The sequence below is a fragment of the Tubulanus polymorphus genome, chromosome 5 (genome assembly GCF_964204645.1).
Source record: "Tubulanus polymorphus chromosome 5, tnTubPoly1.2, whole genome shotgun sequence".
In the NCBI taxonomy this organism is placed as follows: Eukaryota; Metazoa; Nemertea; class Palaeonemertea; order Tubulaniformes; family Tubulanidae; genus Tubulanus; species Tubulanus polymorphus.
Genome location: NC_134029.1, coordinates 19039589 through 19053893, shown reverse-complemented (window position 1 = coordinate 19053893; position 14305 = coordinate 19039589). Strand labels below are relative to the sequence as shown.

At 38.0% G+C, this 14305-nt stretch overlaps 2 protein-coding genes across 3 annotated transcripts in view; one reads left to right on the top strand and one right to left on the bottom strand.

Annotated features, from left to right (window-relative positions):
- The window catches only part of LOC141906419 (RNA polymerase II elongation factor ELL2-like), a 34030-nt gene extending 26104 nt beyond the window's left edge, over positions 1-7926 (top strand). Inside the window, exon 10 of the mRNA XM_074795707.1 lies at positions 206-7926. Within this exon, the coding sequence (XP_074651808.1) occupies positions 206-355 (150 nt within the window). The 3' untranslated portion in view covers positions 356-7926. The remainder of the gene's footprint in view (positions 1-205) is intronic.
- Positions 7927-9187: 1261 nt separating this feature from the next.
- The window catches only part of LOC141906408 (rho GTPase-activating protein 7-like), a 104383-nt gene continuing 99265 nt past the window's right edge, over positions 9188-14305 (bottom strand). For both annotated transcript variants that reach the window (XM_074795686.1, XM_074795687.1), the window contains exons 12-16: positions 14021-14167; positions 13728-13891; positions 13156-13281; positions 12489-12665; positions 9188-12062 (exon numbers count right to left, since the gene is read on the bottom strand). In XM_074795686.1, the coding sequence (XP_074651787.1) occupies positions 11942-12062; positions 12489-12665; positions 13156-13281; positions 13728-13891; positions 14021-14167 (735 nt within the window). In that variant the 3' untranslated portion in view covers positions 9188-11941. The remainder of the gene's footprint in view (positions 12063-12488; positions 12666-13155; positions 13282-13727; positions 13892-14020; positions 14168-14305) is intronic.

Here is a 14305-nt window from a genome sequence, read left to right as displayed (position 1 = left end):
GTGGATAGTTGATGTAATGACAATTAAAAGTCCATTGTTACTATGGTATTGATTCACCGGTATCTTCTAGCTAATTTTTAATGAACTGGCCCCTGGTTTAGCTGAAAATAATAGGTCAACTCGTTTCAGCAAATAAAAGCTAGCCCAAGTAGTACACGATGCTAGTTCATATTGAATCTCTACCATTCGCATTTTTTTTTTTCAGAATATCAAAAACAAGATACTCACTGAATACAAGAATATCAAAGCTGATCCGAAGTTCGTTGAACAAAAGAAGCGCTTCGAATATCTGCATAACAAATTAGCTCACGTCAAACGAAAGATCTTAGAATACGACCAGTTGCACACGTCTTAGCATTTCTTCAGCTTAGATTAGGGTAGTATTTAGCAATATTCCATTTGCGGGCACCCCCTGTTTTTGTATAGGTATTACGAGTATATGCGCGGTTTAGCTGATAGCCGATAAGATGATAGCCACGATCACACGGAGTCAAATTCGGCCTGTGCCTAATTAATCACACGTAAACCACTCACTCGATACTAAACAATGCTTAAACAAAGCGCAAAGTGAGTCGCTTCCAGAACCAGTTGCAATTCAAGCACAATGATTCGACCTGTGCTATAGTTCGGCTCGGTCCTGGTCCGACGTTTTTGTTCGGGCCAAATTTGGTCCGGGCTGAATAGGCGCAGCCCAATTTGGCATCCGTGTGAACAGTTGTTCCGGGCTCGTGTGATCGCGGCTAATGACGATATCGTTGAGAGTCCGACCAGTTTTGATTCGCTTCCATTATATAAAACTGTGATAGTTCAGAGGAAGAGTGGGTCTCGGGTTTGTATGTGTTTACGAGAGAGTAGAGCGTGATCGTGAATTTAACGCAAGTGGTCGGTCGAAAAGAAAACAAACAAAAAAATCGATGCGTATTAATTATATGCATTTTATGTCTATTAATACTGAAATAATGTGGTGGATGTTTATAATACGTGTGCATGTTTTGTTCGTTTGTTTGTTTCTGTTTAATTCTTGATACTTAAATGAGAAAAAAAAATTTAAAAAGCAAAAATTAACGAAATGAAAATATAATTCGTAGAAGGATGTCATTTCCGACACAAAAAAGTTTTAAAATTTAGAATTGGTTTAGTTTATTCGAATTCAAGATTTATCGTTATCGCTAGCAATCCCTGCCTAGAGCTTTTTCGTAAATGGTTCAGTTAATTATGGGTATTATATTCGAGTCTTCCATCAGAACCTATCATTCCAAAGAATTTCTGATGCTATAGAAAGCCATTATTTCTTTCGTCTACTCTCGTCCCCCCCCCGGCAGGGATTCGAACCTGATCTGACGGCATCACTGGACTCGGCCTCGGCATGAAACCCTGCCACACTAGACCGGGTGCGCAGGTTTGCAGCCAGAAAACTTGCAGCACCGATCAGATTACTCGTCGTATGATTGCTGAGGCAAATTTCATGGATAAACTACAAATGGAAAAGCCTGGGCTAAAATAGAACAGGATTTCTGATTCCGTACTTGCGCTAGTGTGGCATGGTTTCTTACTGTGGCAGGTGTTGATGCCATCAGGTTTCGAATCCTTGCTGGGGGAGGATGGTCTCTGCTGTGTGCTGTTCATAAAGTACATGATAGAAATGTTTTCCAAACTTGTTACCTTTACTTAATATATACCGGTATGCGTTTTAAGTGTTATGGTTATTATGCATTGGGAAAAAAATGACATCTCGAAAACACACCCCCTTCCCCCAAAGTTGCCTACATACTTGTGAATAACCCTTTCTTACTGATCATCAGAGATTTGTTAATACAATAATAAGATGAAATTTCTTTGGAAACCATAGGTATATATTTCTAATGAGGTGATGCGTACTACTTATGGCGGTGAATGTTCTGTGATGTTGTACTACGAAGTGCGGGTTTTGAAAAAAAATGTCTCCACCTTCTCAAGAAATTGATGATTTCAATAATGAAGCTTTAAAAATCAAAATCCAATTATATTTGATGTGCTCTCATGAAAAATGTTGTCGTTTTGAATAGTATTTAAAAAGTTAATACAAGTTATAGCTTGAATTGTATATGGCGGCCGAAATTATAGAATATTTTTCTTTTTAGAATCATATAGCCTACTTATTCCTGGTTGGTTAGGGTGGGAGAAAAAATGTATGCAATTTGATGAATCGGTCTGATCAAAACACTCTGATGAATCGGAGCATGTTGCATATTGTACGTAGTAGTAAGTGTTTTGTAGTTGCCAGTTGCTCGAAAGTTAGCTCACGAATGCCATAGTGCAATAATTGAAACCGGGCTAAAATTTGGCTCGGGGCCCATTTAACGGCATCCATTCGAACGGTTGCTTGGAGCCAAAACGTTTGTATGATATCTGTTTACTCTAACTTTTGAGCAACTGACCTTAGTTTATTCCGCATTAGTTACAGTAGAATCCGCTTAATTCTGACCATTTGGAACCAACGAAATTTATCCGGTTTAAGGGAAATCCTGATTAAAAGTAATTTTCTTGTATTTTAAGTACTATATGGAATGCAAATATTGTCCGGATTAGACCAAAATTCGGATTAAGCTAATTTCAGATTAAGCGGGTTGGACTTAATTTACGAAATTTCACATAAACTGTTAAGTGTTGTTTTGTGTGGGTTTGTGGCGTATATCCCGATGGCCATATGGTTTTTTACGTGATATTTGTCGAATTACTGCTATACATTCTTAAAAATGGTCACGTTTGATATTTTTGCCGAGCCATTCCTTTCTGTCCAGTAAAAAAAAGGCCTCAAATCGTGTGTGCTTATGTTACTAATGATGATAATGATAAATGACGGGCATGTTTTTCCATTCATGCTTTTTAGTTGAAGTTTCGACTTCCGACAAAAGTGAAATTATTATAAAGAGTTCTGATTATATATTTGAGTTTAATCGTGATTTGTTAAATGCGTTGATGGTATGAAATGATTTTGTGAATTTCTCGCATACTAGTTAATTGATTATGTGGACGCTATATGCCTGGCCGGGGTGCCCGCAAATGGAAAACCGAAAAGAAAAATGATAAGAAATTGACGATTGACCTTGTATTTACGGAAAAACGGACGATGATTATTATTTGAGAGTTAGAATTGTTTGAAATGTTTTTATTTGTTCATTTTGTTACAGATGTGAAAAAAAATGCAGGCGTTCATAGAACGCTTTTTACTCCCGGCAAACACCGCCAAGCTTTCAGTTACTTATAGGCAGACGTTTACTTCAGCAGTAATAAGAGAAGAAATTATAAAAGAGTATTATATATGTATTTATTTAATTTATTATGCCTTTCGCGCGCGTGTGTGTGTGTGGCTTTATAGAGAAAAAATAACGTTAGTTTGTCTATAAGACGCAGTGCGCGTGAAGATTGAGGGTATTAGGGCTACCGGTGATTGTCGGGCTAAAAGCGTTCAGCCCTTTCTGTATCCCCACAAAGCCTCGCGACGAGAAAAGAGCATTTACCCGTAAAATAATGAATCGCTATGATTTCTTGACCTATTGGTGGCAGCTACTGATGGGTAAGAAAAACGTCTGTCAAAAAAAATATATCCGCGCCAGTATATGTATTCGATTATGTTCAATACTTTTAAGCAATAATCTATTATTTAATGTCTCAACTTGACGACACTCCCGCACTTTTGTTAAGTATGTATCCGATTTGCCAAAGCCTATTTTTCTTCGAGCAATAATAATTGTCCTCTAGACGTTGTCACGAAAAGTAATAATCTCAGAAGTGCGCGCGGGTGGGAGTCGGAGTCTCCTTTCGTTTCTCGAATGTGTGATCAAATTGCGCTTTGTTCGTCGTTGTCTCCACTTGCAAAATTAATACCGTCTCAAATTGAGATCTGAACGATGTATGAGAACTTCCCCCGAAGTAGAACATCAAGGTCGGCGTCGGCCGTAGATCTTGAGCCTGGCGTGATCTTTGAATCTCTCGAACAGATGGTCAGGTTGTTATTATTTTGTTTCCCTCACCTATGGCGATGCGCTGAATAATTTTTTTTCTGAACCCGTTTTTCATTAGTGCTGCCACCTTTAGACAAATGATGAAATATTTTTACCTCAATGGTTTGTTCAATTGCTTTAGATCGCCGGTACAAAAATCTCCACGCTTAATCAACATTGGTGGTATACAGACCCAGTTGCAGTCCCACAGTTGATATTTCGCTCAACAGTTAAAAAATGGAGAACTATGGAACTGGGTTTGATAATCGAATAGTTTGAAATCGAGAGTTAACTTTCAATTCACTCTGGGCAATGAACATTACATCTTCGAAATAGTTTCTGCTCTAATTCATTTTGAAATAAGCTCCTCTTGCCTCGGTGATGTAACAACTTGAATGAGTTCACATTTTGTTTTCATCGACTTAAACCACTTCAAATTCAACCGAGTCTGTTATTGAAATATGTTTCGAAATTTCTGCGTTGGTCGTTATCGATTCGAGTACGCGATAATTTCATAGTTCACGATGTTTGTTGCTGGTGTCAGCAAACTTTTCGTAGACAACATTGTGCGCCGGTATTTCGACACACCCTGCCTGTTCTGTCGATTGCCCTTGGGGTCGAATAGCAACTGACGAATCTATTTCATCTACCGTTAACTTCGCTCTTAAAAAAAAGTAATCACGTCAACCCTTCGGGATTGAACTTCAGATAAAACAGCATGTGTATGCAATTTGTTCGTGTTGAAATATTTTCGAGGGTGCAATGTTTGCTCCGGGCCAGCGGTGTGTGTGTGTGTGGAGAATATATAAATTATTTTTAAATTACCGAACTATTAAATCACGGATTATTGCACAGCTATTCAGCAAACCGAGGTCTCCGATCGATACAAGCGCTTGCTTTAGAAAATGCGTGCGCTTTTAATTCTCGCCGAGACGATGCATTTTTTCGGAACGGATGATGAAAGAAAATCTTATTTTGTAGTTGTACGCAATCGTGGAAGTAGCTGCATGAAACTCACGTGATCAAGGGCTATATCTTTGAGAGGGCTATGTATTAAATGTACATATTAAATCATTTCATCACTCTCGACATCAAGTCAACAGCTAATTCCAAAGCTCCTTTCACGTTCATCGATATTATGGTCATTGATTTTTAGAAATCGTTGCATTTTCCACTAAAATTACGTTTCATGTTTGCGACTGACTGACTGAATGATTGAATTTCAGCTCTTTGTTCGGGTTTGTAGCGCGTTCAAAACGGTATTTCATGCCGACTTGAAACGCGCTACCGAGATCGTACGAAGGAGTCATTTTTAGACGAATGATGTTGACAGCCGTAGGGCGTTAGTTTCAAAATCAATATTACTGGTGTACGTTTTCAAAAGCACTCCAAAATATCATTATATTCTAGATAATAATATAAACATTATGTTGCATACAATTTTAGTACTGGCCTTCCAAAGTCAGAACTAAAAGTCATGGAAATTGCGAGGCTCTCTTTGATACCGGTAGAATGCAATTCTTCGAAGTTCCCGATTTCCGACATGCCCTGTTGGAGTGATATTTCAACCTTTTTGGTATAGCCCGATATTCTAAGATTAATCCTTTCAAATTTTGCGAATGTTTGGCAAAAGCGGAGAAGCTCAAAGCGATAGTTTATTTCATGCAGCTAGTTTTGAAAGGTAACAATTGGATGCTGAACCACAGTTGGGAGTTAAGATTTAACTCATTGAAAAAAAAACTGTTTAACTCACAACTGTCGAACCGGGTCCTGGTGTTAGTTAGAGGAGTAGGAATGGCGCGATATGTCCTCTGATTTGGGTGCAAACCTTTATCTTTTCCCCTCTATCTCTATATAACCACGGTAATGAACCGTATTACTCGTGCGTAAGATCTTACGATCTGGAAACCTTGTGATTGAGACTTGCCTTGCTAGAGGTGTTGTTTCGTTCTTTTCCTAGCGTATGAGCGGACGGAAAATGTGGAACTGTAAAACCAAAAAAAAATGTATATTTTAACCGAATATCAAAAAAGATTATATGCCCTACTTTGTAAGTAGGCCTATATGATCGAGTGAAGTGGTTATTTCTTTGTGAATACGTGTATATCAGATATTGTATCATATGAAGCGATATATATTGTATTTTTTCTTCGATGTATTCTTTAATTTATTGTAACTTCGCTAATGAAAAAAAAAGTGACACCTTTGTACATAAGAAAAGGCGATTCGTGATGCATAGATTGATTATAGATTAATTGTTGTCGTTGCGAAGAGATAATGAATGTACCATTGGGTACGTCTGCAACGATTGAGCCCGTTACTGGGCCCAGTTCCACGGTCGATGCTTTATTCCGTAGATAATCTAGATCTTAAGTTCGGTCTGTCCAGCCGGTAAAACAGGCTTAGCCTGGGTTAGTTAAAGTCTCGCGTGGAAACGGTCGGTGAAATTTTATTCCGAAAATAAATTTTAATATATTGCGACGTGTTGCAAAAGATTTTCCCGCTGATATCAAACTGTCTCGACCTTTTCTTTTAGCCTAATTATATCGAAGCATCAAAAGCCTGATTGTTCTGCGCGCTCGAGACGTGTATAGAGTCCCTGTCTCTTTTATGACGGTTAACTATGAATGTACATGTTGTATCTCGCATTGATGGGTAAAATATCAACGATATTCTCCATCCTGCAGTATATAGATTGAAGAAAAAAGGATGTAAAAAAGGAATTGTCGATAATGATATACATGTATACATAGTTAACTGTGCCCTCAGCAGAATATAACTGAATCAAAATTTTCTCCCATGCAGCCGCATTACAAGATGGTGTTAAATTACCTTGTACTATTGTAGCCAAAATTTGTTCATATGGAACCCACTTAATGCGAGTGGGGTTTCAATATCTGAAGCCTTGATCCAAAGATTCAATACTCTGTGCTTGATACAGCGGAACCTCGTTATAACGAACTCAGATACAACGATTCATCGGATATAACAAATATAAAATTTCGTCCTGAGTAAGACAATTTGACTAATTTAATACTGGATATAATGAACTATCGGTTATAACGAACAGTTTTTCTGGTCCCATGAAGTTTGTTGTAACGAGGTTCCATTGTAATCATTTTCCAATTTTTTATCATCCATGCTTCACCTGTGCCTTGGTTAGAGCTTAACCTAGGATATTTTTATTGAAGAAAACGAAATTGACCTAAGCCACGGGATTAATTTATCACGGCATTCAAAACGTCGATGGTTCCAGGCTGGCAGATCACATTCATGTCAGATTTGGCATTTAACAGGGTTTCAATACGGCATAAGATACGTACAAGTCCCCATTTTGATGTCGGTTGTAATCGGTTCTGTGCATTTTTATCAACTGATCAGTATCACTTAAACAGGATGTTCCAGAATTAATTTATTTGTAACTAGTTTTATTTCTCCGTGCAAATGTCGCATCGGTCACTGTCTCATGATTGACAGCAGAACTTATATGCTTTCTGACCACTGAGTGAGTGTACGAAGTGCTGTCAAGATTTCTCATGTTCCCAACAACAACACTTCTTATTTTTGCTGTGACTAACAAACCATCTAACCTAGATTCTGCAATTAATATTGGTCTCATATTGTATGTTTGAAAAATAACATGTTGTAAATGATTAAATTTATTTACTGAAAAGTGGAAAACATCTCGCTTTGTGAGCTATATAATTGTGGAATGGATCATTGATTTAGTGTCTGTTGCCTCTAAATTGGTTACATCTTAATCAGAAATTTTTAAACAATTGAAGAGGTTACGGTCTGTCAGATTGATTCCGCATTGTAGAATCTCGACAAAAGAATGTTATATAAGTTGGTCAAGTGTTGAATTGGGTGGTCCAAGAAACATAAAGTGAATGTGTTTTTTGGTTGATGCAGCTTGTATGAAATAAATATGAACAATTAAAAACTTTATGCGCTTGCTTATTTCTTGTTTATTACTGGAGAGGAATAGGATAGCCAAGTCATCTGGGAGATAGAATGCAGAGATCAAGGCAACACATTGTACGTCCCACACAAGTGTATCAAATTATATCTACAACTTGAAATTGCAGCGAAGCTAGCCAAAAGTCATTGTACCGCATTTGATTCTAAGCTTGCAATATAGGTGGCAGCACCATACAGTCCCCTAGCGGAATTTCTTTGAACTGATAATCCTATTAACCCTAGAGCGTCGGCTACAATGATAATGACCGCCAATGCGGATAGGTGGCGCATGGGTGTTGACTACTGATAGCAAATATGATACAAGTTTATTGATGAACTAGTAAAAATACCAATCCTCGATGGGTTGGAAAGTTATGCGCGGCTCCTTAAATGGCAGCCTAATTAATCCCGATTGACCTTTCCAATTAAAATTCAAGTAACATTTCCTCCAAGTAGCCTGGGGAATGTCAAACCCTTTCTTGACACGCCCCTCTATTCCTGGATGCTTACTTATGCCTCACAATAAATATTTGTTCATCCTGAACTGAATTACTACTGACAGTGGCTGGGCTCTGTATAGGGATACAATTAGCTCAGTGAAATTCTGTTATTGTGATAATCTCATAGGGTGAAAATTGGGTCAAACACCCCACAATGCTGCAGTAACAGACAGATGGGTGCTAGTGTTAAGTGGCCTTTCTGGCTTTGCTAGGCCTGTGTAGATTGTATATATGTTTACACATTGTATTCTATGCAAGTATTGAATAACACAGTAGGCCTACGCCTATGACACGCCATCTACTGCCAACTTCTGGGATTTTGGGGATTTAAATTCAGGTGAAATTAGATCCTGGATCCAAATAAAATTGTTATCATTGCCATAAGAAACCATTCCTCTGTGTACATGCCAATTCTCATGGCCGAACAATGTATAAATATCGGGCAAACTGGTAACGAAAGACATTCAGTTCCCCCTTTATGATATACAAGGGGTCAGCCCCTTGCCAGGTTTAACACCAGGCCTAGCTCAGGGTGGGTCATGTGACCTCTTATGAATATAAAGAAGTCTGCAACAGCAGATATACTTTGAGATATGATTGCTGCGGAGTAAGCCTTAGCCTTGGCTTCAGCATCTTATCATGTGAATGGACATTTTTTCACCAAAAAAGGCAGACTGCTCATTGCTGTTGAAAAGAAAGAAAACATACACTAAGTACCTCGGCTTAATTTCAGTTACCGTTCAATTTATTTTCGGAATAAAGGAAAAATATACCTTTTAATGATAATAATAAAGCCCTTCTTTTTGATAGTATTTTATATACAAACCAATAAGTACAAGGATAACAACAATTTCTTCACAAATTCGTAGATTAATTTCATAAGTATCTTTTCTAGACGAAATCAACATAATATTAGATGAAAATCTCTAAACAATACGGCACCCTTACTTAAATGAGTAAGATGGTATAGGTCACTCGATGCATTTTTACTTGAAATGATGCTACTAAAGTCTAGTACAGTTGTCGTCCATAGCTTGGACCATCATTAATACCAACTATTTATCCAAATGGAGCCTTGGCCTACACGTTTTAGATTGAATCGGAAATATATACTCAAAAAATGTGATGGCTTATCTGATAAGGACTCAACCCTTAGGTGAGGCCCTTCGATTTATGTCCAACTCAAAACTGGGGCAATTAAAACTCAGATCATGGACTTAAAACCTTAGTTTTAAGATTCTAAACTCAGAACACCGTATGTGGTTAAGCAGGGTCTGCTGTATGTTTTCTCAAGTTGACCAGTGACCAGTTCAATTAGTCTTTTTAGTTAAACGAATCCATTCTTCTCCATTGTGAATTCATTTGAAATGGGGGGATAGATTTATCGAAACATTTCAGGTGGCAGGATATCCCTGAATAAAACTAACCGACGTAAAACCAAGGTAAAACGTTACTATTCACAAAATCCATTTTTTACTACACAAAAATCAATTTAAAAATATCATCGCTGATCACATCAGAAAACAGAGTACAGTATAGTAGTATATGTAACAATTAAAATGTCTATCAAATGAATGACACATTTCATTACAGTATATCATCATATTCCTAAAATTCATGTACCAGCTCGAAGCCACTCAATGAGATTAGTACCTCCTCTACCGGGGTTGGTGTCCCGAGACTCGCCCTACCATAACAAACGGAGTTATTCATGCGAATAGCTGTGCACCAAGCCAAAGAGGGTATGGCAGTCTCCATGGGTGTCATCAGGTTTGAAAGAGGATGAAATTTGTTGAGTTAGCGAAAATCAAATTGGACTACTGCATTCATTTATTACAGCACAGCCTAAATAAATCATTGTCTATTTGTGGCTATAACGCAACAATAGACTTGTTTTTAACATCCAAGCCGGGGCATTAGCCCCATGAACCACAGTTTCAAGTTAAAACTGAATCCCGGATGTAACTACCACACCTATTACCATCGCAATTTTTTTAGAGATGTAATTCATCATGATTGTAATCAAATAATTAGTGTAGTGGACAGTACTTCAGGTACCGGTACATATACATCGAACAATGTGATCCATCCGTGATTCTAATCGATTATCAACAACATTTCGAGTTTTTCCACTGTACATAACAACTTTATCGTATTATATTTCAACAAATTCTTCTCTTTTACGCGATTCGATATTCACGCACATTATTTTCTTCGATAATAATAACAAGCACAGGCACACGAAAGATAACGCTTTTGTTCTGAAATATAGTAGTCTAGTAGTATGAAGAGTAGTAATAGTAGTAGTAGTAGTAGTAGTAGTAGTAGTAGTAGTAAGCACCAACAATAATCTACGATTTGATTCTTTTCTTTAAAAACAATTTTCATAATAACAAGAAAACAACTGTCGAGTCGGAAATATTACATCCATATATTAAAAATCTTGCGCAATTTGTTCTATGTACACATCTTAACAATACAACCTGCATGTGTAAAATAACGTTAATGTGAAGCGTGACTTTACTTAAGCTATAGCAATGCCATCTATCATCGTGTCCAACAAACGCTTTCTATTACGGATGAGCCGGCTTATCATGTTTTCCACATATCTTGTAAAACCCTCTTCATGAATTGCGGCAAAATCATCGCACATGATATCGTTACTGTATTGCTTATAAACATTTATATAAAATTACATGCTAGGTACAACCTACTGGGAATAAACTGAAGTTCCGATGCTCTGACTGGAAGCCAGTTCCACGAAACTAGCTTATGTAGTTTATTACTGTGGAGTCAAATTTCAGCCCTCAAACCGAGGAACCAGATCCAGTTATTGAATCATTATATTGCGTAGTACCCTGATTTTTCATTCAACCCGTCCAGTCCAAATTGTCAGGGCTATACATTTATTCGAATTCTGTATAGATACATAACGAGTGCACAGATACATCGCAAGCGCTAAGGTACGCCAAGTTATCACAAATGTTTTTTACTCATCTATTTACAAAACGTTGGGATTTTCTGCGTAACAACTAACATACAAATACACTCTGTACACCATACGTACTGACAGTCCAATTATCAATACATAGTACACTTAACTACTACATATGTCACATCATGTTGGCAGTAACGAAAAAAATTCGAATTCTTCATCGAAAGCGTAGAAACTATGAAATCAAAATGAACACTTTATATCATTTGTAACATTACAAGGAACCATCAAGACATCAATCGTCATTAATAGGCGGTAACAACATGTCATCATTTAGAGTTCAAAGTCAATATGACTTATAGCGAATGCCTCGTTGACATTCATAGCTTGCCGAATGTTATTCTGTAGATATCACGGCTGACTGCAGAACGGCCGTAACATCAGATGGTGACTTGCTTGGATTTCACATTGTTAATATAACACAGAGTTAGAGAGAGCACCGACGAACAAACGCAGTTCCTATTAACCATGATCTAGTCACAGAAGGCACTTATTAATTGCGATCACACTTTTGTTTCGGGACCATGTGTCGGAGTACTATGTTTGAAAGATTCGCGAACTTTAAGCAACAGCGTCGCGCACATATGTCCGAATGCTTTATTGTACCATTCAGGAGTTCGACCTCTGAAAAAGAAGAGAATGATGCATGAATAAAAACCTAGTTTTTGGACCTTGATTAGTCACATCCTCTCTCGGCACAGGTTTGAACGTGATGGCATTGAGACTCGCCACGGTAGGAAACCCTGCCACATACGCAGCTTAGACGATGAACTTATTAGCCAATCAGAAATCAAATTTTAGCCTGGGTTTTGCCGCTTAAAGTTTATCCATGAAAATTTGCTTCAGCGATCATAGCACATGAAATCTGATTGGCGCTGCCAGTTTCCTTGCGGCAATCCTGCACATGTGCCTGCAGGGTTTCTGGTCCTGGCTGAGTCTAGCGATGCCATTAGGTTCTAGCCCCCGCTGAGAGTGGACGCTTAAGACAATTATTGGGATTAGATTGAAGTAGCTGAGTTTGTGCCTATACTGTATCTAGAAATAATTTACCTCGTATCAGTCCTGCACATATGCGTTATTCTCGATTTTCCCGATCCGCACGGTTCGATCAGATATCGGGAAGCTAATACGACTGCGCGTACGCCACCTAGTAAGGGAGCTTCGGGATGTTCTACTGACGTAGCCACGAGACAACACGCTCCCTTCGGAAGATCAGTGCGCCATGATCTGAAATAGATAAATTGTAACATATTTCATACCACACAAAAACTAAGCAACTCAGACATCTTCTTAGTAGATATTCAAGATTCATTTAATTATCTATTTTACATATTCAGTGCCTTGTTCAGTAAAATACTGGTCTAAGGCACTCACAAGAAACATCGATACATAATGAAGTTTGGCTTATGATATAAGCTTGAATAAGAAGATAAGTTTCAAGAGCACATCTAAGTAGGTGAAACTTTCAATATTTGTCAAACTATCAGGTGAAACATTGCAATGTGTTATCTAAGTATCAGGAGTGGATTCATAGATCCCTTTCAGGCTAGTGCATTAAATCAGGTAACGCATCAAAGTCTTAAGCATTGGGTATAATCAGAAATCCATCTTATATCATAGCTAGATATTCTTATGTGCTCGTTGCACACGACATATAATGAGTTAGTTCTACCATATCAATCCAGATGGCAGTCGTGTCTGTTGCGTATGTCTTTACCTGAGGGTCGTGTAGTCTCTTGTAGGGTGTGGAGCCATACTGTTTCGCACATTCTGGAAAATCTCTGTCTCTTTATCCAGTCGTTCGACAATTCGCCATTTCAGCAGATCTTCGTCCCATAAATGCCTAGAAATAATGACATATAAGAGATAGGGCATCAAAGTGTGACGATGAAGTTATATCACGTAGATATATTTTTCTGGAAGAACCATATAGCCAAGCAGTCGTCTGTAAGAGCGTTACATCATGTAGATACGTTTTTCTAAGAAGAACCATATAGCTCAGCAGTCTTTAAGAGTCTATAAGCTTAGATAGAAAGAAATTTGGGAAACCAACACGATGCTACGTTTTTTTAAAATTTGGATAGAAAAATTTCAATTAGTTCATGAATGACCTCTTCTGGACGAAGAAAATCTTTTCGGCATAATCAATTATATAAGAGCTTTTGGAAATGAAAAACAAAAAATATCCTAAGGGATGAAATTTGGCCGTTTCTTCAGTGTGCTTTGAATGAAGAAAGAATGCTAGAATGTATTTATTCTTACTAGAAAACTGTTGAAATAGGTGCTTACCTTTCGCGTAATACTCTATTCAGAACTTCAATCGGCGGGGCCGGTACATCTAATGCACATTTCCACAGTCGCAGCGGATGCCCGTCGCCAACTTTCTTATACGACAAATCAACATCCGTCTCACTCGGTATCGAGACCCATCCTTTAAATTTCTCGCGAGATTCCTTTTAAAAACAAGCGAGATCGACATTAAACATGCGATAAACCGAACAAAGACTAAAAGAACTGAAATGTAAATGGCTAAGTTGGGTCTTTAGAAATCAAACTCGTTCGAAATCTTTACACTTCCTCACCTTTAAGACACCCTGGATGCACGATTCGATGTACGAAGGATAGTTCGGCTTTCCGTCGCTCAGCGTCTTACAAAGTTCTTCTAAAGTCGACGGATCACCTTGTTCGATGTACGAAAAACGGCATTTCTTTAACGCATCTTCCGGGATCTGGAATGGTTTCGAAGAATTCAGAATCGTTCGAAGCAGTGAATCGACTTAGCAAAGGAATGAATCGCGATCAAATCAGATTCGAATCGATACTGATTTAATGCAGATTCTACGTATCTATTTTGCATAGTATCTACA